This window comes from Anomaloglossus baeobatrachus, chromosome 4 (assembly GCF_048569485.1).
Source record: "Anomaloglossus baeobatrachus isolate aAnoBae1 chromosome 4, aAnoBae1.hap1, whole genome shotgun sequence".
In the NCBI taxonomy this organism is placed as follows: domain Eukaryota; kingdom Metazoa; phylum Chordata; class Amphibia; order Anura; family Aromobatidae; genus Anomaloglossus; species Anomaloglossus baeobatrachus.
The window spans coordinates 267,218,247-267,243,159 of record NC_134356.1 but is presented as its reverse complement, the minus strand read 5'-3'; the positions used below and the strand labels follow the sequence as shown (position 1 = coordinate 267,243,159).

Genomic DNA, 24,913 nt, shown 5'->3' with positions numbered 1-24,913 from the left:
TGGGGACCGCTGGGTACTATAGGAGGTTTGTTCCATGCTATAGTAGCCTGGCAAAGCCCTTGACGGACCTCACCAAGAAGAAGCTGCCCTCTGCAGTCGATTGGACAATGGACTGCGAGACAGCCTTCCGGGCCCTAAAGGACGCCCTGTCCAGCCCGCCCGTGCTACAGGCAGCCGACTTCACGCGGCCGTTTGTAGTACAGACCGACGCCAGTGACTTCGGCCTCGGTGCGGTGCTCAGCCAGGTGGACTCTGCGAGCCAAGAGCACCCAGTCTTGTACCTGAGCAGGAAGCTGTTACCAAGGGAAGTTGCCTATTCCACGATGGAGAAGGAGTGCCTGGCCATAGTGTGGGCCCTGCAGCGTCTGCAACCCTATCTATACGGGCGCCACTTCATCGTGGAGACGGACCACAATCCCCTCAGCTGGTTGCACACCGTCTCTGGGACGAATGGGCGATTGTTGCGATGGAGCCTTGCGCTCCAGCAATACAACTTCACCATTCGCCACAAAAGGGGCCGTGACCACGGTAACGCAGACGGGCTGTCCCGACAAGGAGAGGTCGCGGACGGGCGCACGGGGGAACACCGGAGTGTGCTGCCCCCTAGCGCCCTCAAAAGGGGGGAGGTGTGAGGTAAATCCGGAGATATGACGATAAATCATGATATTCAAGTATGTCAGGAAGCCCTCTCCTGGTGTCACCCCCCCTTTCCTTCACACAACTGGTTTAGCAACAAATCCCATGGCCATCTCCTGTGATATGGAGATGAGGTGGTGTGGGAACAATGGACACAGGATGACTCCCTGCCGTCACCCTGTAACAAGAGTTGTATCTCATTAGCAAGGCTATGGAAATAGCCAGACAGAACGACTCCAGTAAAAAATGGTTCATATCTCGCAAGCCATATTTCCGATAAATATGGCAACCATAAAAATGGTGTCTCCGCATGCGGACGATGCCGGCACACCCTTTTTATGGGAGCAGGACATTGGGAAATGCCCCAGGCGTGATATCAGCCAATGGGGAACTGGCAGACAGGTCATGAGTCCCCTCGTTCTGTAGCTAAATTCATAACTGTCACAATGAGAGCATTGGCGTCCGCCTACGACGCTCCCAGGCAAAGTTATGGCCCATATTCCATGTTGTGGATTGTCCATAACTCCAGCCAGGGGTGGAGCAGTGCTCCCTCTGAGGTCACTAAGGTAGGAGGGGACCTGGAGTTGCCCAGGTTGATAACCCTACTTCGGCCATTTTCCAGTGTTCTTTTCGCTGGGGGCACGTGTAGGAAACATCTGTGGGAAGGATCCTAGAAACCTGGGTACAGCGCCCCCCTGTGGCCAGACGCAACAAGGTAACTGCTGGAACTGTGTATGCCTGTTTGTAACCCATGCTTTGATTGTAACTGTACTCTGACATATGTATATTCTGTAGATTCCCTATTGTATATATTGTAGTTTCTAGTGTGCTTTAGGCTGATTAAATTATATAATTAATCTTGGGCTGTTCTGTTATCTCGATCTTGAATCCCACGTCTGTGTGTTCGGCTAATAGTTACCGTGAAGCGGTTGGTGACAGCGAGTTGTGCCAAGGATTATTGTGGGGAGGCCAGTGAGATTCGGGGAGATTTTATATATTCCGCCCGCGGAGGTCGGGGGAATATATACCCTACTCTCACCGGGGACCCTTCAATAATCGGCATAAGTAGTATAGCGGCCTCCTTGCTTATTGTCGGGCAATTCCATAATTGGCCTGACTATAAGAGGGGCGCTAGAGAGCGCGTCACGTGCTCTGTCTGTCGGTCGGGAGGTATAAAGGAGGGGTGACCCCCACTTGTTACCCCCCGATTGTGACGTACTGGTAGCCAGCGCGGGGGATTTCGGAGTGACCCCCCCGGTGGTTTGTGACAGTCACCTATGCAGATTAGCTTCAGCACAGCCTGTTGCCGCTTCGCTGAGGCAGTGCTGCAGTGCTTCCAGCTTGTGACTGGTGTGGAGGGCACAGTGGATGAGGATGCGCAGGAGGAGGAGGCTGAAGAGCATGACATTCCGGAGCTGTAGAGTGTGGGTGAAACACTGACTGAGGTAGGGCCTGCAAACCTTGGTGTGGGAAGGACGTGTTCCGTCCCTCGCTCAGACTGGGTCCCAGCTTCCACAATATTAACCCAGTGTGCCGTCAACGAGATGTAGCGGCCTTGCCCACAAGCACTTGTCCACGTGTCTGTGGTTAGGTGGACCTTGGGTGAAACAGCGTTGTTCAGGGCACGTGTGATGTTTTGTGACACGTGGTTATGCAACGCGGGGACGGCACACCGGGAGAAATAGTGGCAGCTGGGGACCGAGTAACGTGGGACAGCTGCCGCCATCAGGTCACGGAATGCTTCTGTCTCCACCAGCCTAAAAGGCAACATTTCCAGCGCAAGCAGTCGCGAAATGTTAGCATTTAGAACTGTGGCATGTGGGGTGTTGGCAGTGTATTTGCGCCTGCGTTCAAAGGTTTGCTGAATGGATAACTGAACGCTGCGCTGGGACAAGGACGTGCTTGATGATGGTGTTCTTTCTGCGTAGGCAACTGCAGGTGCAGGAGTGGAGGAGGCTTGTTCGCAGGCAGCATGGACAGAGGATTGGCTCGCATGCACAACCAGCGAAGACGTAGCAGTGACATCAGCAAGCACTGCTCCTCGACTCTGTTGTACTTCCCACAAAGTCGGGTGCTTGGCTGACATGTGCCTGATCATGCTGGTGGTGGTCAGGCTGCTAGTTTTGGTACCCCTGCTGATGCTGGCACGGCAGGTGTTGCAAATGGCCTTTTTTGAATCATCTGGATCCAACTTAAAAAACTGCCAGACTCGGGAAGACCTAACATTTGTACAGGCACCTTGTGTCGTCGTGTTGTTCCGGGGAACGGTTGCCTGACTTCTGCCTGGGGCCACCACCCTGCTTCTTACTGCCTGTTGTGATGCTATGCCTCCCTCCCCCTGTGCACTGCTGTCCTCGCTCTGCATATCCTCCTGCCAGGTTGGGTCAGTTACTGGATCATCCACCACGTCGTCTTCCTCTTCCGCACCCTGCTCCTCCTCCTGACTTGCTGACAATTGTGTCTCATCATCGTCCACCACTTGTTGAGACACGTTGCCAACTTCGTGAGAACGTGGCTGCTCAAATATTTGGCCATCTGTACAGACGATCTCCTCATGACCCACTTCAATATGAGCTGGCGAGAGGCCAGAATGTGTGAATGGAAACGTGAACAGCTCTTCCGAGTGTCCAAGTGTGGGATCATTAATGTCCGAGGAGGACGTGTACTCAGCCTGGTGGTAGGAAGGAGGATCAGGTTCAGAAATGTGCGGTGCAGTATCACGGCTACTGACACTTGACCGTGTGGAAGACAGAGTGTTTGTGGTGGTGCCAATCTGACTGGAAGCATTATCTGCTATCCAACTAACAACCTGTTGACACTGGTCTTGGTTCAAGAGCGGTGTACTGCTGCGGTCCCCAAGAATTTGGGACAGGACGTGCGAGCGACTAGATGTGGCCCTTTGTTGTGGCGAAATTAGAGCTTGCCCACGACCTCGGCCTCTGCCTGCACCACCATCACGTCCACTTCCTTGTTCCTTGCCAATGCCCTTGCGCATTTTGCAATGCTGTGCACTGCTGACGTGTATATTCACTACTTGTGCGTTATATAAAAGTTTCTGGAAATTGCACACAAGTGCACCTGTACGCTGCCACCAACAGGCACACACGTGCGGTTTTAAAAACCAAGCACGGACGCAATAAGAACCTAACAGGTTTTTTTGGGGAGCGACAATTACAGACAAGTCACACACTATCTGGACTGTTTTACACTGTGTACACCAGCCCCAGATATGATGAAGGCTGGTATACGGTCACCACTACCCTGCCTGCCTGCCTGCCTGTATACTGGTACAATAGTCCTGACAAGGACTCTTTTGGTCACTAGCCTGTATTCAGACCTGGCTATACCCTGCCTGTATATAGCAACAATAGTCCTGAGAAGGACTCTGCTACTGTACTCCGACCTGGCTATACCCTGCCTGCCTGTATACAACTAGAATAGTCCTGAGAAGGACTTTTGGTCACACTGTTTGCAGCCCTGCAACTGAAAAAGCTATAAAGGGCCGCAAAGCTTTCCCTGAATCAGCGACACTCTCCCTGCACTCACTGTCTGGATAGCTGTGAGCAGAGCACAGCGCGCCGGCCGATATAAAGGCTCGGTCACGCTGTGCAGGCCGGCCAATCACTGCAATTCCACAACTAACAGGGCTGTGGCATTGCAGTGGTCTGCCAGCCAATCCCTGCATGAGGGCTGGCTCTCAAAAGAGCGCCAACATGCAGAAATGAAGACCACGAGTACAGCACGAGTATCGCGAGATTACTCGGTCCCCGCCGAGCAGCCCGAGTACAGCGATACTCGTGCGAGTACCGAGTAGTGACAAGCATGCTCGCTCATCACTAGCAATTACCTCTTCACCGACGTCGCTGTGGCCACCGAACAATCGCTCCTTTAAGGGGGAGGTTCGTTCTGCGTCACTAAACGGCCGCCCAATAGAAGCGGAGGGGCGGAGATGAGCAGCCGGAATATCCCGCACACCTCCATCCTTCCAAATTGCCGGCGGCCGCAGGTACAATGTTGTTCCTCGTTCCTGCGGTGTCACACATAGCGATGTGTGCTGCCGCAGGAACGACGAACAACCTGCGTCCTGCAACAGCAACGATATTTAGGATTAGAATGACGTGTCAATGATCAACGATTAGGTGAGTATTTTTGATCGTTAACGGTCGTTCCTGCGTTTAACACGCAATGACGTCGCTAACTGAATCATTTGAGGTTTGACCCCTTCACGACCGGCCGATTTTTTGCTTTCCGTTTTTTTTTCTGCCATTTTTCTTCTGAGAGACGTACCTTTTTTATTTTTCAGTCAATATGGTCATGTGAGTGCTCATTTTTAGCGGAACGAGCTGTACTTTTAAATGAAACTATAAGTTTTACCATATAGTGTACTGGAAAACGGCAAAAAAATTCCAAATGCATAAAAATTGCAAAAAAAGTGCGATTGCACTATTGTTTTTGAGATATTTTATTCACTGTGTTCACTATATGGTAAAACTGATGTGTTGTTCTGATGCCTCAGGTCAGTGCGAATTCATAGACACCAAACATGTATAGGTTTACTTTTATATAAGGGGTTAAAAAAAATTGGAACTTTGTCCTAAAAAAGTGGCGCACGTTTTACGCCATATTCCGTGACCCGTAGTGTTCTCATTTTTCGAGATCTATGGCTCAGTGACGGCTTATTTTTTGTGTCTCGAGCTGACGTTTTTAACTGTATCATTTTTGCGTAGATGCTACTTTTTGATTGCCTGTTATTGCATTTTGCGCAAAAGTTGTGGCGACAAAAAAAAACATAATTTTACCCTTTGGATTTTTTTTGCCGCTACGCCATTTACTGATCAGATGAATTGATTGTATATTTTGATAGATCGGGCGTTTCTGAACACGGCGATACCAAATGTGTGTATATTTTTTATTTTTTTAACCCTTTAATTTTCAATAGGGCGAAAGGGGGGTGATTTAAACTTTTAGTTTTTTTTTTTTTAAAAAACTTTTTTTAACTTTTTTTTATTTTACTAGTCCCCCTAGGGGGCTATAGCGATCAGCAATCCGATCGCTCTGCCCTATCTGATGATCACAGCTACACAGCTGTAAACAGCAGATACGCTCATTTTCTGCTTCACTCGGCTCCGGGTCGAGTGAAACTGAAAGTAATTCATTAGTACAGGAGTCATCACATGATCCTGTACTACCATGACAACCACCGGAAGTCACGTGATCACATCACGTGACTTCCGGTATCGTCCGGTAAGTAAAGGTTTACTGCCGATGCCGTTTTAATGGCGCTGTCACATATTGACAGCGCCATTTAAGAGGTTACACGGCACGAGCAAATAACGATTCTGCTCGTGCCTAGCAGGCACACATCTCAACTGTGAAAATCAGCTGAGATGTGCGCCGATCGCGGCATGCTGCCGGCAGGAGACCGCGGGCAGTAACATTATGACTACTAGGACGTAATATTACTTCCCGCGGTCGTTAAGGGGTTAATTTCCCATCACTGTCTAATAATGCAGTAGGTTAGCCCAGAAGATCAGAGCTGTATTGTTACATCTCACACAGAGAAACCTAAGCTATTGTGGGGGGGTGTTCTTTCTCTAGTATGTTGCTGGTTGCTTATGATTGGTAAGCATAGGTAAGGATGGTTGACCTCGGGGAGATCAACATCACAACACCGCGGAGCCACCATCATGTGTTTCTAAACGCTGGCAGGAAACTAGCCAGGTCTTTCACTGAGAACGAATAACCATGGGAAGGGCAGTCTCCAGTCAAGGAAACCGCCTATACCAAAACATGGTATCCATCCACAGACAGCTGTTTCGGGGTATTTGCCCCTTATCAGTGTGGAGTAGGAAACTGGCTAGTGGGAGCAATGCCTAGTAGAAGACTACATAGGTACATTTTGTTTTGCATATGATTGGTAAGCATCATACAGAGAGAAGAAACACAAGCCCTTAGTGAAAGCTATCTGATAACTCCCACTTGGACTTAACAAAAATTAATGCTTTAAGTTACAAATACTTTTGATACTATCTCCACAAAAGAGAGGGGAAATAAAAAAAAATGTTTTATTTCATTCTGCAGCCACTATTATATCGTGTGTCCAGTTCAACATGGAAAAGTTGGTGAAAAGCACTTTTTAAGTACTATGTGTGTACATTGCATTGATCTCACTCTGATAAAAAGCAGAATAATATAAAGCGCTGTGGAATTAATAGCGCTATATAAATGAATAAAATTATTATTATTATTATTAATACATTCATTTGATGTCATACTACGCCATTGTGGTTCGAAACAACAACTGGAATATGTTCTCATCATTTCCCCTTTCAAATGAGCTTCTGTATCCGATATTCTAATTTATAATTTTATGTTATGTGCAATAAAAGATCAGTGTGCCTTTATTTACATTTTATGACACTAACAGTCCTTCTATGCAGTATATTGAAATAGACGGAGAGAGTCTGACAACAGAGGATTTGCTTAACCTAGGAAAAGGACTCTATAAAATAAAGGTACATTTCCTATTCAATTCCTATCAACAAACTTTTTCTCATTGGTTCAATTACACGTAAAAAGACCTGATGTTTACTTACCCTTCCCATGTCTAGTGCTATGTCTCTGTCACTGCCCCATTCTCTGCTGACCGGCTGCAGCAGTGACGTCACACCAACAGCACTGCAGTCAAGCTTCTGTAATCTACATCCTTTATTGTTAGGGGACAACCCATTTAATAAATTAGAATGTTAATTTAGAAGTATGAATGAAACACAAATCCAATACGATAATGAAACAGGCAATGCGTAATAAGTGAGCAAAATATATAACAATTTCCTTGAACATTTAGAGCATTTTATTTATTATTTAATTAAATCAGATATTCTTATCATTAATGGAAAAGGAAATTAATACTTGACATATTATTGATAAGTAGAAGAATAGTACATAGATGGAATTAACCTTTTTATAAAAGTTAGAGGGGGTTTCCATCCTCCCCAGATCGAGTATCGGCTCCGCGCCACTTCTCGGGTTTTGGTGTTTTGGCAGCAGCAATGAGATCACATCAACAGCGTGCACCATAATTGTAGGCAATCACAGCCTAGTGATGTCATCTACCTTGGCAGTACGTTGAGCTCGGTGATTGGCTACATTGGTGATGCGGGCTGTCAACCTGACAACACCTCTGCAGCCAAAAGCCCTAGATCCAAATAGTGGTGGGGAACCGATGCCCGACCTTAGGAGAGTGAGTACCTGTTTGCTATTTTAGAGTGTTTGGTGGTCCTCTTGCCTGAAAGTGTAAAACTCCATTAACACTAGAACTACTGAGGTAGTCATTTTGACTACTTTGCACTATGTATTTCTATATAGATGTCACGAGTCCAGTAGTTCTAGTGTTAAGTGATATAGGATGAATGGAGGCAATGTGTTTTTTTATTTTCTATCTACAGTTTTGTTATTGTATAGCTAATAATATTTTCCCCATTTATAATTTTGCAAGCTCACCACAGAGGCTGAGCATAGAGTGATGCAGTCCAGGCTTCTCATAGAAAACATTGTGAAAGAACAAAAAGGTATTTGGCTGGTTTTGTGATATAAGGTGCAAGTATAAGATTTTTTTTCCTGAGCCTTCTCTTATATGTATAATATAACATTTATTCCAGTGGTGTATGGAATTACTACAGGATTTGGGAAGTTTGCTCGCACTGTAATACCGGTCAGCCAGTTGAAGTAAGTGATGTATATGCCAGCATTATGGTAAACCTCTTTGGCATGCACAAATGGCAGCCTAATAATGTAAAGTGATTATACAAATGGCCTTATTATGACTCCGCTTTGTACAAAGCCATAATAGTTCCTACAGATGGATAAACCCATAGGGCTTTGATTTCATATAGAATTTTCTTCAGTTGGATTCTACACAAATTAGCCAGAAAATAAATCATTGTTCATTGCTTTTTGAAATAAATATCTCCATATTTTTAACCCAACAGAGCCTTTACAGCAGCACATGGAGGTTGTCTGTCTCTGTGCAAAAAATTGATCTGTTGTCAGTACAGTGTCATAAAGACTCTTTGCTAGTGATGGGCAGACCTGCTGATACCTGGCATTGGTGGGTCCAATCAGGTTTAAAAAACCTGGTTCCGGTCCAGAATTGATCCTGGATATCTGACCGGACACCAGTCCCCATTAGAGCTGGATGGACTTGCAGAAAACCGGGACTAGCGGGTCCCTGCTAAATTTAAAAAAAAAACAAACAGATCCGGTCTGGAATCTGGTACCCATATAAGTCTATGGGAACCAAAATCCGGAGATTAAAAATGTTGGTAGAAGAGATAGGGGGGTAGGAGCGCGTGCGGTGTACTCACTAAACATTTGTCATGGTGGCAAGCTGCTTCCAGGTATTCCCTTCTGAAGCCAACAATTAACCCTCATTGAATATTCACTGTTTTCCTCGCCCAAGAGCCAGCACCAGTGAGAAATTAATATAAAACTTAACTTTTAATAATACTTTCAGTAAAATTGCGTGAAATCTAAAAAATACAGTTCAGATTGCCCTATAGGCAGCCAGGGTACCGTATTCAACCCTGTATCAGGTAGCCCCTGGGTAATTGCCACAAGGGGATAACAATTATGTGTGTGAGGAATAATGCTCAATCTATTACTCAATGCAGTAACGGTAACCGAGGGGGGGGGGGGGGGACAGTGGTCCAACAAATGACATACACAGTGTCTATATCAACCCCATATCCATTAACAGCAGAGTATAGCTTATTGCCTTTTTACTGATTAATAAGGCACATCAAACACACAAGGAGAAAATTGGAATGGTCTCACCCATTTAGATGATCCTCCAAGATTTCAGTCAGCATTTTCATACAGGAGGGGTCACGGCAGGGCTGGATGTCGGGTTTTAAATAAAGCTTACCCTAACAAAGCCCCTTTGACTCCCGTCCTTACAAGGACGGTCCACAGCTGAACCTATGTCCTCATATATAAACAGCCCCACATGCCTCCCGACGCGTTTCGTCACCAAAAATGTGACTCCTCAGGGGACCGGGCATACAAGAATTGCGGGCCGGATGTGCTGTGGCACCTGCAGAGTCCCACCACCGAATGCTGCAAATTCGGTGGTGGGACTCTGCAGGTGCCACAGCACATCCGGCCCGCAATTCTTGTATGCCCGGTCCCCTGAGGAGTCACATTTTTGGTGACGAAACGCGTCGGGAGGCATGTGGGGCTGTTTATATATGAGGACATAGGTTCAGCTGTGGACCGTCCTTGTAAGGACGGGAGTCAAAGGGGCTTTGTTAGGGTAAGCTTTATTTAAAACCCGACATCCAGCCCTGCCGTGACCCCTCCTGTATGAAAATGCTGACTGAAATCTTGGAGGATCATCTAAATGGGTGAGACCATTCCAATTTTCTCCTTGTGTGTTTGATGTGCCTTATTAATCAGTAAAAAGGCAATAAGCTATACTCTGCTGTTAATGGATATGGGGTTGATATAGACACTGTGTATGTCATTTGTTGGACCACTGTCCCCCCCCCCCCCCTCGGTTACCGTTACTGCATTGAGTAATAGATTGAGCATTATTCCTCACACACATAATTGTTATCCCCTTGTGGCAATTACCCAGGGGCTACCTGATACAGGGTTGAATACGGTACCCTGGCTGCCTATAGGGCAATCTGAACTGTATTTTTTAGATTTCACGCAATTTTACTGAAAGTATTATTAAAAGTTAAGTTTTATATTAATTTCTCACTGGTGCTGGCTCTTGATCTAACTTGTGAGTATTGTCCCCATAGACTCACCAATTGGTGACTCTAATTGCTGAATAATTTTCCTCGCCCACCGGCGGTTAGACGCGCCCCCACCCTGAGCAGCAGTGTGTCAGCTGACTGCAACCAATCACAGGCGCCAGGACGGCTGGTGGGTGGAGAAAGCAGTGCAAATGTCTGCGGGTCAGTATCGTGGTATAAAAATAAATGAATAATCTGATTTACACAAAAATAAATGAATAAATATAATAATTGGCGCAGGGTGCCCCCATATTCTGATACCAGCACAGATAAAGCCCACGGCTACAGGCTGCAGCCCCCAGCTGTCGGGCTTTATCATGGCTGTATATCAAAATAATGCTGGAGTCACACACTTGCACGAGTGTCGCATCGCATCACCCGGCAGCTGCACACTCTCCTGACAGCAGCGGGTCAGCTGCATGTATTTCTATGCAGCTGCACCCTCATGTCCGAAGAATGTGCGGTTACCAGAGGTGATGCGATCCGATACTCGTGAGAGTCATACGGCTTGTGTGAGCGAACTGTAAGTGCTTGCGCGAGTCTTGCATCGCATCACCCGTCAGGGCCTGACGCTCTCCAGACACGAGCATGCAGCCGACCCGCTCCAGTCAGTAGAGTGTGTGCGGCCATGCTGGGTGATGCTATGCGACTCGGACATGTCCTTCACACGTGTGACTCCAGCCTAAGGGTATGGTTCCACTTGGGCATAGCTTCCAATGCGAGAGCATTGGAAGCAATATGATAATGCTAATGACCCTCTGCTGCGAGTGTCAGCCGAGGGTCATGCGACTGTGATCTGATCTTGCAATCATATCCCAGCTATGAAGAAGAGGGAGGGAGCACTTTCTCCATCTCCTCTGCTTACTGTCTCTGCGTACATTGCACTGCAATCGGATGATATGCGAGTGCAGTGCGATGTTTCACACGCACCCATAGACTTGTATGAGAGCGTGTGAGCCGAGAATCGCTACCAAACGTAGTTCCCTGTGATTAATTTCTCAGGTCGATATGGTTTAGCAAATCAATCGCAGATGGACACTGGCCAATAATTTTGCACTGGTGCAAGTGAAATGTTTTATCCGATTGTACTCGTCCGTGCAAAACGCAAGTGGAACTGTATCATAAGAGGAACCGCATGCGGCTTTTTTTTATTATTATTTAAATAAATAATTTTAAAAAACGACGTGCGGTTCCCCCCAATTTTGATACCCAGCCAAGATAAAGCTGAAAGCTGGGGCTGTAGTCTCTGGCTGGGGAGGTCCAGCCTAAAAATATCAGCCTTCAGCCACCCGGAAGTGTCGCAGCCATTAAATGTGACAATCCCGGAGCTTTACCTCGCTCTTCCTGATTGCCCTGGTGCAGTGGAAAAAAGGGTAATAAGGAGTTAACAGCACCCCACAGCAGCCACTAAGTCCTGGATTAGTAATGGTAGCGTCTATGACACCCCATCACTAATCTGTAAGTGAAAGTAAATACACACAGACACTGAGAAAATCCTTTATTAGGAACAAAATACAAAAGCCACCCTCTTTCACCACTTTATTAACCCCAACACACCCTGCAGGTCCAACGTAATCCATATGAGTTCACACGACGATTCCAGCTCTGATTCATTTCTGTCACAGCAAGCGGCCATAGAGCATACGTGCTCGCTGTGCGCTCCAGGGAATGAATGAGCCGCTATGACTGATTGCAGTCAGACGCCATCATACAGGCTGGAGACACGTCTGACTGCAACCAATCGGAGGCCAGGATGGCCGATGGGTGGGGAAAGCAGTGCTGAGTGCATATGGACGAGCACTTAAGGGGCCGCATATTAGTCTCATACATATGCACTGCTTTCCCTGCCCACTGGCAGTCCCCGCGTCTCTGATTGGTTGCAGTCAGACGGCGCCTCCAGTCTGTGTGACAGCATGTCTGACTGCTTGCAATCACAAACGCTGTCTGCATGTCTATATTGGTTTAAAAATAAATAATTTGGCGTAGGGTCCCCCCATATTATGTTACTGTCACGCTAGGTACAGGGAAGTACCAAGGGCACGGCGAAAGGGAAGTGAAATCCTGTGTCTAGGGAGAGGGAAGATGGTGACCCCTGAACAAACCTACTGCTGGTCCCTGGGGTCCCTCACCACCCTAGATAGGTTCTGCACCTATGCGCTGAGCCGGATACCTGACCCTAGGTATCCCTAGTGCTGTGCCCTAAATAGGGAACGAATGGGATGAGCTCTTCGTTAACCCCACTAAAGAATTATAGAAGACGCAAAGGGTTTTCCCCATTAACTACTTATCATTAGATGACTCAGGTAGAAGTTCATCAGAGCTTTCAGCAACGATAGCACAAAGGAGTACAAACCACCTGATTGCAACCTCGGCTTGAAGAAACTGAAAATATCACCCACACAGTCCAAAGGAAGGAAGGGGTATTTAAAGGGAACCTGTCATCAGAAATTTAGCTATAAAGCTAAAAGTTCCCCCCTCTGCAGCTCCTGGGCTGCATTCTAGGAAGCTTCCTATAGTTCTTGTGGCCCCTTTTATACCAAAATAAACACTTTATAAACTTGTACCTTTTCTTATGCAAATTTCGTAAATCTTCCATGGGGGCGGGCTGCCTGGGGTCCGTTGCTGTCCTCCTGCCGATTTACGCCGCCCCCGAACGCTGAATTTCAAAGCTCAGGATGCCGCCCCTGGGTGTCCGTGGTCCCGCGCATGCGCTGTTCCACTGTAGCGGTGCCGTGCACTGTGTGCACGTGTGACCGCTGGTGACGCTTTGCGCGGGCACGAGGTTATGGGCAGCGCTGTGAGTGTTATCAGCAAGTGCCGCTCATAACCTCGTGACCGCACTTTCCCCTATTACTCCAGCGTTATGCGCAAGCGCTCGCTGGCCCGATGACCGGACGTCACCTCCTTCCCAACCTGCTCAGCAGCAGGAAATAGATGGGAGGAGCGGACGGAGCAGGAGAGCATGACACTCACAGCGCCGCCCATAACCTCGTGCCCGCGCAAAGCGTCACCAGCGGTCACACGTGCACACAGTGCACGGCACCGCTACAGTGGAACAGCGCATGTGCGGGACCACGGGCACCCAGGGGCAGCGTCCTGAGCTTTGAAATTCAGCGTTCGGGGGCGGCGTAAATCGGCAGGAGGACAGCAACGGACCCCAGGCAGCCCGCCCCCATGGAAGATTTACGAAATTTGCATAAGAAAAGGTACAAGTTTATAAAGTGTTTATTTTGGTATAAAAGGGGCCACAAGAACTATAGGAAGCTTCCTAGAATGCAGCCCAGGAGCTGCAGAGGGAAGAACTTTTAGCTTTATAGCTAAATTTCTGATGACAGGTTCACTTTAATCAGCAAGGGAATGCTGATAACAGAGTGGAGGTCGAGCTTCTGCTGGGTTCAAAAGAGAGAGAGATGAATCCAGCTGGAAAGTTACCAATGCCAATGAATGCTGACAGCAGGAACAATGGAAAGTCAGGGAGAATTCTGTGCTGCCAGACGCTGTGACCTTCTATGGCCAGAAACTACATGAATGTCCGTCACACGTGACACACCCGTGACACATACCCAGCACAGATAAAGCACATGGCTACAGGCTGCAGCTCCCAGCCTTGTGCTTTTCTTGGCTGTGGATCAAAATAAGAGGGACCACATGTGGCTTTATTTGGGGTCCCTAAGCCTAAAAATAGCAGCCTGCAGAAACACAGGATTGTCGCATCCATTAGATGCAACAATCCTGGAACTTTAGCAGGCTCATCCAGATTGCCCTAGTGCAGTGGCAATTGGGGTAATAAGGGGTTAATGACAGCTCACAGCTGCCACTAAGCACTAGATTAGTAATGGGGAGGGTCTATGAGAACCCCATTACTAATCTGTAAGTGAAAAGAAAAAACACAAACACCGAAAAAATCCTTTATTTGAACTAAAATACAACAATAAGCCTCTTTCACCCCTTTACTAACCCAAAAAACAGCCAGGTCTAACATAATACATAATGCACACGAGGTTCCACAATTATTCAAGCTTTGCTACATTACTGAAGTCACAGCACGCAAGCATAGAACATCACCACCTGCTGTGGTCTTCAGGCAGAAACTGAGCCGCAGCGATGAGCAGTGTCATCATTCTGGTTATTTGCAGTCACAGCTAGAGGTTCCCACGCTCCTCCACCTGTGACCGGTGGTAACCTGACCTCAGTCAACCTTATTAAACTCCGTGACCTCAATGAGGTCACTGAGTTGACAGACCTGCATCTCCTAGCATATTTGGTCCTGAAATGTCTGCACCAGATTTCAGAACAAAATTTGCACCTCTTGGCCTCACGCCTCCTGAGGAAGAAGTTTGAAACGTTCATTGAGGCAGCAGAGACATTTTTATCTATAGATCTGTAATGTAAGTGCCCTTTTGCTTAATATAATCAGTTCCATTATAATATAAATAGATATATGTAACAACTAATGACTACTAAAGCAATCAGCTAGCTGTTCCCTATTTGAATGGCACAGTTTTTGACCAGTCGGTCTGTTATAAATAAACACTGCTAAATAGAGCTACTTTGTAAATGCAATAACCTCATTATCTTTACCCAAATACAGCTCTGGCAAAAATTAACCCCTTCACCCCTGGGCAATTTGCCATTTTTCTGAGGGTTTTTTTTGCTTCCGTTCTTCCAAGAGCTGTAACTTTTTTATTTTTCATTCAATCTTGCCATATAAGAGCTTGTTTTTTACAGGACGAGTTGTATTTTAAAATGAAATCATAAGTTTTACCATATAGTGTACTGAAACACAGCAAAAAAAATTCAAGTGGGGAAAAACTGGAAAAAAAGTGCGATCGCACATTAGTTACATCTTGCTGTCAGATTTTGACAGCGAGATGTAAGGGGTTAATAGGTGCGGGTGGAACTCAATTCCTGGCAGGAACACATGTCAGCTGTTGAAATCAGCTGACATGTGTGTGGATCGCTGAGGACTGTTCACGGCAGGTGGCGGGGATTAACCTCACACGATTCATGATGTACCAAGTACGTCATTTTTCGTGAAGAGGTTAAGAAACCACTGCAAAATTTTTAGTTTTTCTGATTTTTCTCTTTATAGGTATATTTTTGAGTAAAATGTAAACTGTGCTTTTATTCTATAAACTACTAACAACATGTCTCCGAATTTCCAAGCAATAAATTTTGTATTTATTTTTTAAAAAGGAAAAATGGTCAAAATAGCAAAAAAATGCATTGCTTTCAGACCTCAAATAATACAAAGAAAACAAGTTCATAATAATTTAAAAACAACAATACTAATGTTTTAACTCAGGAAGAGTTCAGATATCAATTTTTTGTGGAATAACCATGATTTTTAATAACAGCTTTCATGCATCTTGGCATCCTTTCCACCAGTCTTTTACACTGCTTTTGGGTGACCTTATGCCACTCCTGGTGCAAAAATGTAAGCAGTTTTTCTTTGTTTGATGGCTTGAGACTATCCATCTTCCTCTTGATTACATTCCAGAGGTTTTCAATGGGGTTCAGGTCTGGAGATTGGGCTGGCCATGACAGTGACCTACAAAAGGAATGGCAAATGGAAGCTGGGGTGAAGTGCATGGCAAGAACAGTTCGTAACAGGCTCCTGGAGGCAGAGCCCAAGTCATGTAAATCTAAAAAAAAGCCTTTAATCAATGAGAAGCAAAGGAGAGCCAAACTGAAGTTTGCTAAAGACCAGAAGGATTCGACCATAGAGGACTGGAGTAAGGTAATCTTCTCTGATGAGTCTAATTTTCAGTTTTGCCCAACACCTGGTTGTCTAATGGTTAGACGGAGACCTGGAGAGGCGTACAATCCACAGTGTCTTGCACCCACTGTGAAATTTTGTGGAGGATCAGTGATGATCTGGGGATGCTTTAGCAAGGCTGTCAAATCGTCAGCTGCCGGTGCGAAACAGCTGTGTTTGGTCCATGTCTCTCTCCCCCTCTCCCTAATATGCCTTTTTTACTTGAAGATTAAATTAGACTTTTCTGTAAAAACAACTTTTGAGTGCCTTCTATTCGATTTTTGATCGTTGTATGCTTGATCTTTGAAGTTGCACCGCCAGTCGCAGATCCATACCAAGGAGTGCTGTGTCTGTTCACCATGACAGGTGGAGAAGTATATTGATTACTAGGTGGGAGCTGTGCTCGGTTTCCTCCTAACTTCAGTGACTATCCTGGAAAAACAGTTGCTTCCTTCTGCTCAGGCAATGTTCCTCAACTCTGAGGACTGTTTTTTTCCAGCAGGACAATGTGCCATGCCACACAGCTAGGTCAATCAATGTGTGAATGAAGGACCACCATATCAAAACCCTGTCATGGCCAGCCCAATTTCTAGACCTGAACCTCAAAGAAAACCTTTGAAATGTAATCAAGAGGAAGATGGATAGTCACAAGCCAAATGAAGAAGAACTACTTAAATTTTTGCACCAGGAGTGGCATAAGGTAAACCAAAAGCAGTGTGAAAGACTGGTGGAAAGCAGCCAAGACGCATGAAAGCTGTGATTAAAAATCATGGTTATTTCACAAAATATTGATTTCTGAATCTTCCTGAGTTAAAACATTATTAGTGTTGTTGTTTCTAAATGATTATGAACTTGTTTTCTTTGCATTATTTGAGGTCTGAAAGCAATGCATTTTTTTGTTATTTTGACCATTTCTCATTTTCAGAAAATAAATACAAAATTTATTGCTTGGAATTTCAGGGACATGTTGACAGGAGTTTATAGAATAAAAGATCAATTTACATTTTTCTCAAAAATATACCTATAAAGAGAAAAATCAGAAAACCTGAAAATTTTGCAGTGGTCTCTTAATTTTTGCCAGAGCTGTATATTTATACATATATTTTTAGGCATTTAGTCAGGTTATATATTAATTATTGGATCCTAAATATATTCTAACATTAAACACTTTGGCACTTTGTTCTAATTATATATGAACTATACATGTCCCATCAAGTTTTGTTCGTAACTTTGATTTTTTTAATTCCTGTGATATTTTAATATACTTAATAAACTGATATTTTTTTATTGCTACACTGTACTCTTGTTCTTGTATCATTATATATACTACTGAGTTTCAGGACCGTACGAATTATATGTGGGTAATTGTGCATACTTTATGTGTGCTGGGTATCATAATGTGGGGGACTTTATGCCAATTGTTTTATTTAACTATTTATTTTTACACCAGTGGAGATGCATGCAGCGCCTCTGATTGTTGAAAGCAGCGAGACACGCTGTCACACAGGGTACGGGCACGTCTGATTGCATTTAATCAGAGATGCAGGTACTGCCGGTGGGTGGGGGAAGCAGTGCATATGTATGCGGTTAATGAGCTGCCCCAGAAGTAGTTTGACTGACCCCGCAAGTAGTGTTACCAGCCCTGGAAATAGTGTGACTGGCCCCGTAAGTATTGTGACTGGCCCCGGAAGTAGTGTGACTGGCCCCGGAAGTAGTGTACAGTCGTGCAAAAGACTTGAAAAGTAACGCACCTGCTTTACCCTTTTTTTCTTTATTTTTCTTTTCTTTTTTTTTAATTACCTAAGTTGTCAGACCTGGATCGTTACCCAGAGTTCCCTGAGCGCTCTGGGCCCAGGATTGGGCTCGAGTCCTTTTGAACCCGTGTGGATCCGGACGTTTAGAATCCGGGTGCTCCCATCAGTACTCCTGCTGTCATGGCTCATGCTGTCTTTATATTACGGTACTACAAATGCGGTGCACGGGCAGCATATACGCCAGGAAAATCTCCTGCCAAAATCCGCAGACGTGACTTTAGGCTCAAGTTGAGAAAGGAAAGCTGTCAGGTCCCCCATGCCCTCCAACCCAGCAGCATTCATATGTATATGACAAAATTCCCTGCCTAACCAGCCCTATATAATGTTATTCGCTAAAATTATTGTTTAAAAAAAGTATTTGTAAGCTCCGCTGTTCCTTTGCTAAGTAAGCCTTTGACTAGTCGATGGGGTATTAGTTCCCAAGACTAGTCGTCCCTCTTTCCATTTTATTACACACTTATTGCTTGATATAACATGATTCCCACGAGCCTGCGTCATCGTCAGCTCCTTGTTGGGGTTCTATATATAGCATTTACTTAGGAATTTTTTCTGCATCAGATCTATATGTGGTCTACAGAGAGCCTTAAAGTGTAGCTGTACTTTCAGGTGAATAAGCTCCCATGAATGTACACATGAGGAATAATGCTATTTCTGTCCAGTATACAGCTTGTATTCTGAATTTTTATCAGTTTACCCTGCCATGCTGTAGTTTCACATGGTGTCTTTCTGAGTAGTTTCCCTCCAGCTTTTCTGTCTCGCAATATAGAATCAATCAGTGTAGTTACTATTTAAGCCATTACCACAAATGGGCGTATCTGTATGTCCACATTGAGTACAGTAGATGGCAAGGGCTCCGGAGTCGTGACTGTGCCACCCGCAATAGGAGACGGCTGTTATACACAACCAGGCCCCTACTGTGTCTGCTGAGACCTGACACAGAACTGATCCAAGCACTTTAACGGGGTTGTCCTCTACGCAGACAACCCCTTCTGAATCACCATGTTTTCCCCCCAGTTAAAATGGTATAACATTTTGGGGTTTTCAATATATAGGCCCCTCAGAGGCCATTTAACTCTGAATAGGCCATTAAAGAAATGTAACTTTCTTAAAAAAGGAGAAATTGCTGCTAAACTTTTAACCTTTCTAACATCCTAACAAAACAATGACTTTTGAGGGAGGCGTGTCCTGGCTATGGAGGAGTGAGGACGTGTTTGTCTCAGCTCCTGCCACCGGACTACATTACTGACAATTAAACCAGCCCAAGAGCCTGGAAGAAAAGGATATGCGGCGCAGGAGAAGGGAGAGCTCCCAGGGGCCCAGCAGAGGAGCATCACGGACAGAGGAGAAGGGAATTAGAGGCTTCCTTACCGGGCCGAAGCAGAGGACAGCACTGCAGACATCTCCCAAGATGGAGAGGCAAGGGAAGCCCCAGCAGCAGCAGAGACAGAGGGAGGAAACCACCCGGGCAGTGGAGGAGAGGCAGCTGATAACCCCAGACAGCCAGTATACAAGGTCTCAGGTACAGGGGATCCCTGGAGCAGGGAGCATGGGTACAACCCCCACCATTGCTGATTGAAGACCTGCAGTGGGGAGGCCTCAGGAGGGGGGAAAGGTGCCCTTACCCCTGTCACAGAAGGAGGACAATAATAAATCTCAAGCAGAGGCTGTTAATGCTGCAAATGGGGAACAGGGCCCTGCTAATGGAAATCTCCTATCTTCAGTGAGACACAGCCTGAGTCAAAGTGTGTATGATATGGAAATGCAAGCAGAGTTAGAGCCTGCCACAAGTACAATAAGATCACATGAACCAGGAGTGCTGACAGAACTTAATGAAATCCGGGCACACATCTCTTCTATGCCAACCAGAGAAGATATGGAGACATATATAGCAAGGCTGGAACAGGCATACCGCACAGAGCTGTCGGCCCTGAGGGGGGAGGTGGAAAGAGTGGACACTCAGAACCAAATACAGGCAGCTAAAATACAGAATATAGAAGACACCACTCAGGCACAAGGGGCCATTTTGGATCAACACTCCCGCCAAATACAATATATGGTGGAAGCAATGGACGATGCTGAAAACAGGGGCCGGAGAAACAATTTAAGGGTCCGGGGTTTACCAGAGTCTCTTGAACCTAAGGATCTCCAGAGAGCCCTCCAAGTGATGTTTAATGAGATCCTGGGTGAACCATCAAGCCAACCCCTGGAGCTAGACAGAGTGCATAGAGCGCTTGGCCCTAGACCTACACAGAATGACAGACCTCGAGATGTGATTTGCAGGGTCCACCGTTATGTCCTTAAAGAGGCCATCCTGTTTAAGTTGCGCAGTGGAGTTTCACCAGCATACGAGGGGAGCCAAGTCCAGATTCTGCAGGACTTATCCCGTTTCACTTTACAAAGAAGGAGAGCACTGAAACCTCTCCTGGACATGCTCCGTTCGTATGAGTTTCAATACAGCCGGGGATTTCCTTTCCGCCTGCAGGTCCGACACGCGGGAAGAATGCATGTTCTTAGGAACCCGACTGATATGCCATCGTTTGCTGCAGCCCTGGACATTCCGTTGGTGCCTATAGAGGAATGGCCGGTGTTTTCAATGGGGGTATGGGTTGCTGCCTCAGATGGTGATCGGATGCGTTGCCCTCGAAGAGGAAGACCAGTCTGATGTTTAATTAGTTATTGGTTTATAAACAAAAATTCATTGGGTTGTTTCTCAATAGAATGTACCTCCCAGTTTTGCTATAATTTTTTTGCCAGGGGGATTAAGTCTTTCTGATTATGAGGGGGGGAGTTCCCTCCCGCCTTCCTGGAAGAGGGGGCGGGGGGCACCCCCTTACAGTGTATAGCACAATATTCTCTCTAGACCTTGTGTCCTCACATTATATAGGGCTCTGGCTGACAAACTAAGTTGAATAATTGCTTATTGTTAGTCCGGGGCAGGGGGCTCCTTTGTAGAAAGTTCCCTCCCTGATTGGGATAACACGCCATAAAGGAGTGGCGTAGTCTCACCATCCCTAGGTTAGACAGTTTGGTATTCTCTTATACCTATACAGTTACTTTTAGTCTTTTTAGACCCGACGAGGGTCTTGTTGTGACCTTGCAGGCGGGAGGCACTCTGACCTCCTTGCCTTTGGTTTCTACTGCTTTGTTGGTAGTTTCTTTTGTATTCTCGACCTTCTTACCTCTTCTCTTTTATTTCCTCTTCTCTTTCCCTGCTCTTCCTATCCTACTTGCCTTCACATCTCTCTCTCTCTCCCTAATCCCCGAACCTATCCCTAGAGTCCCCACCGTTCCTCCGCATTGGAATGACGCAGATTAATTGGGGTTCACTAAATGTGAGGGGACTTAATGTCCCGCAAAAACGCTCCCAGATATTTTTTGACATGCACAAAAAAAGAGTCCATATACTATTGATCCAAGAAACACATTTTAAAACGGGCCACCTCCCCATCTTTAGAGACAGATATTACACTAACTGGGTCCACAGTTCCAACCCAGAGTCAAAATCCAAGGGAGTGTCCATAGGCATCCATAAGTCCCTAGTGCACACAGTTCTAGATACACGGGTGGACACGGAGGGAAGATTTATATTCCTGAAAATTAATGTTAACTCATCCATCTTTACCATTGTCAATTGGTATCTACCGAATAGAGATCCGGCGACGACCTGCTCCTCTCTCCTGTCATCACTGGATGAATTCGCAGAAGGGACCGTGATCGTGGGCGGTGATTTAAACTTCACTTTGGACCCTAAGGTAGACACAACGTCGGGACATAACTTTCTCTCAATAAGGAAACTAACGAAGGTTAAACGTTGTATACAGGAACTCAGATTAGTGGATGCATGGAGAACACTACACCCAGTAGACCGTGACTACACATATTTTTCCCCGGCTCACTCTTCGTACAGCCGCATAGACCTATTCCTTGTAAGTCAGAAGGCCTTGACATGGCAGATACAGGCCTCTATAGGCAGTATCTCTTGGTCAGATCATGCCCCCATATTTTTGAGCCTCACTATGCCGGATGGGCCTGGGAGGCCGTGGTCTTGGCGGTTGAATGATAGTCTGCTGAGGGACCAGGGATGCTTGAAAGACCTGCAGAACACAATAGATGAATTCTTGGAGATACACTCAGGAGACACCCTACCCTACCTGTTCAATGGGAGACACTAAAGTGTGTGTTGAGAGGGATTCTGATCAAACATGGGGCTAGGATTAAGAGGGAGAGAGCCCAAACCATTCTGTCTCTACTTCAGAATATTTCAGACCTAGAGAAGATCCATAAGCAGACATTATCCCCGGTGACACTGACAGAGCTAGTTAAAAACAGAGAGGAACTTAAATCCATTCTGGACCGACAATACGAGTGCCACAGGAATAGACTAAAAAGATTTATGTATGAATATGCGGACAAATGTGGCAGACCACTAGCTAGGTTATTACATCCGAGGGGGGACCCCAGTCACATCCCTACGATCAAAAAAATCGGACGGCCTTTTGACTCAGAACCAAATCCACATAACGGAGCAGTTTCAAAAATATTATAGTGACCTTTACAACATAAGGGGCAAATTTGGGGATATGCCACAAGAAGCTTTGGAGACTAAAATAAATGATTACATACTTAAAACAGCCCTGCCAACTATACCCAATACTGAGGTTGAAAACCTAGAAGCAGACTTTACAGAGACAGAAGTGGCATCTATTATCAGGGATTCTCCCTCAGGCAAAAGCCCAGGTCCGGACGGGTTTACCCCCAAGTTCTATAAAATTTTTCAGACTCAGTTATCCCCGTTCATGACCAAAGTATTTAACTCCATATCTGAAAACTCCCAGTGGGTAGCGCAGTCTCTTGAAGCACACATATGTGTTATCCCCAAACCGGGAAAGGACCACTTGCTGGTTACAAATTACAGACCCATCTCACTGATTAATTTAGATTTGAAATTTTTCTCTAAAGCACTTGCCAACAGACTTGCCCTGTCCCTGCCTGGGATAATACATACGGACCAGGTGGGATTTGTAAAAGGCCGGGAGGCACGGGACAACACCAACAAATTGTTCCTCCTGATGGCTCGGTCGAGGGCTCAGTCTCTCCCCATGTGTTTACTTTCAGTGGACGCGGAGAAGGCCTTCGACCGGGTCAGTTGGAGCTTTATGATGGCAGCCTTGAGACAGGTGGGTTTGGGTCAGAAATTTTTGGATAGAATTGCGTCCCTGTATACGAGACCCTCAGCAAAAGTGAGGACAAATGGGTTTCTATCATCATCCTTTCTGGTCCACAATGGAACGACACAGGGATGTCCACTGTCGCCCCTCTTATACGTCATAGTCATGGAGCACCTTGTGGTCGCCCTGAGAAACAACACAAGCATCCACGGGATAGAGGCGGGTGGGGAGAACCGTAAGCTGGCTCTATTCGCGGATGACCTTCTCATGTTCATTTCCCAACCACAGATATCCTTCCCGTCCTTGCTCAAGGAGTTCGAAGAGTTTGGCAACTTAAGCAACTTCAAAGTAAATTTTTCCAAATCAGAGGCCATGAACGTGACTTTATCGGCAGAAGACCTTGCGAGAGTATCACAAAACTTCCCTTTTAAGTGGCAACCGTCAGTTTTAAAATATCTGGGAGTTATGGTACCTAGGGATCCAGCAAAAATTGTACATCACAATTTTTTCCCCTTATTAGAAAGGACAATCAGGGACTTAAAGAAATATGACAAAAAGAGATTGACGTGGTTTGGGCGTATAAACGCGATAAAAATGGATGTGTTACCGAGGTTCCTGTTCCTGTTTCGGACAATACCCATACAGCTACCACTAAGTTACTTCTCCAGGATCCGGACAGCCTTGTCTGGGTTTGTCTGGGGGAACAGGAGACCCCGAACAGGAATTAAAACTCTGACCAGACACAAAAGTGACGGGGGGGCGGGGCTCCCAAATTTTCAGTTATATTACAAGGCAGCTATCCTAACGAGATTACTGGACTGGCATTTTCATGGTAATTCGAAACAATTGGTGGTGATTGAACAGGATGTGCTGGGAACTCCCTTACATTTACTTCCATGGTTAGAGAAAGAAAGTAGGATCCAGATAGCGAAAGGAATGGAGTTCACGCGGACAGCGGTGGGGATGTGGGATGGAGAGATAAAAAAGGGATCTCTCTCTCTCAGGAGCAGGGCCCACTTACCCCCGTATTCGGTAATAAGAAGTTCCCCCCAGGACTCCACTCCCATAGATTCGGGGGATTTACTCGGGCGGATGATACTCGTTTTTGTCACGTGCTCCAGGGACACACCCTACCAACTTATACTTCCATGCAGGCCACAGGGAGAGAGATTTCCTGGATGGAATATATGCAGTTGAAATCTTTCCTCTCGTACCAGGACAGGGAGAGAAGGATGAGGACACCCCCTACTCCTTTTGAGAAAATATTTTTACAGGGGTCATCACCTTGACATGGCATCTCACTCATTTATAAAATGCTGAACCAGAGAAATAGGGTGGATAAACCTCACTTTGTCTGTAGGTGGGGAGAGGAACTGGGAGAGGATATTCCAGAGGACGATTGGAGCAGAGCGTACCTGTGGACCCACAAGCTTTCCTTGGCGTGCGCCGCTCAAGAGAAAAGTTATAAAATTCTCACAAGGTGGTACCATTACCCGACTAAATTACATGCTATATTTCCCTCTGTGTCTGATGTGTGCTGGAGGTGTGGCACAGACACAGGTACAATGCTACACATATGGTGGAGCTGTACTAAGCTTCACCCCTTTTGGGACTCAGTGTTCTACCTGTACAAAAAGATGAGCGGAGGTGAAATAGAAAAATCCCCCCAGGTTGCTCTTCTTTCTATGCTCCCAGGAGCTATTAAAACACAAAAAGGGACATGTTGCGATTTTG

At 46.0% G+C, this 24,913-nt stretch overlaps 1 protein-coding gene across 1 annotated transcript in view; it reads left to right on the top strand.

Annotated features, from left to right (window-relative positions):
• The window catches only part of HAL (histidine ammonia-lyase), a 107,400-nt gene that overhangs the window by 21,778 nt on the left and 60,709 nt on the right, over nucleotides 1-24,913 (top strand). Inside the window, exons 4-6 of the mRNA XM_075342449.1 lie at nucleotides 7,077-7,151; nucleotides 8,135-8,207; nucleotides 8,298-8,364. Of these exons, the coding sequence (XP_075198564.1) occupies nucleotides 7,077-7,151; nucleotides 8,135-8,207; nucleotides 8,298-8,364 (215 nt within the window). The remainder of the gene's footprint in view (nucleotides 1-7,076; nucleotides 7,152-8,134; nucleotides 8,208-8,297; nucleotides 8,365-24,913) is intronic.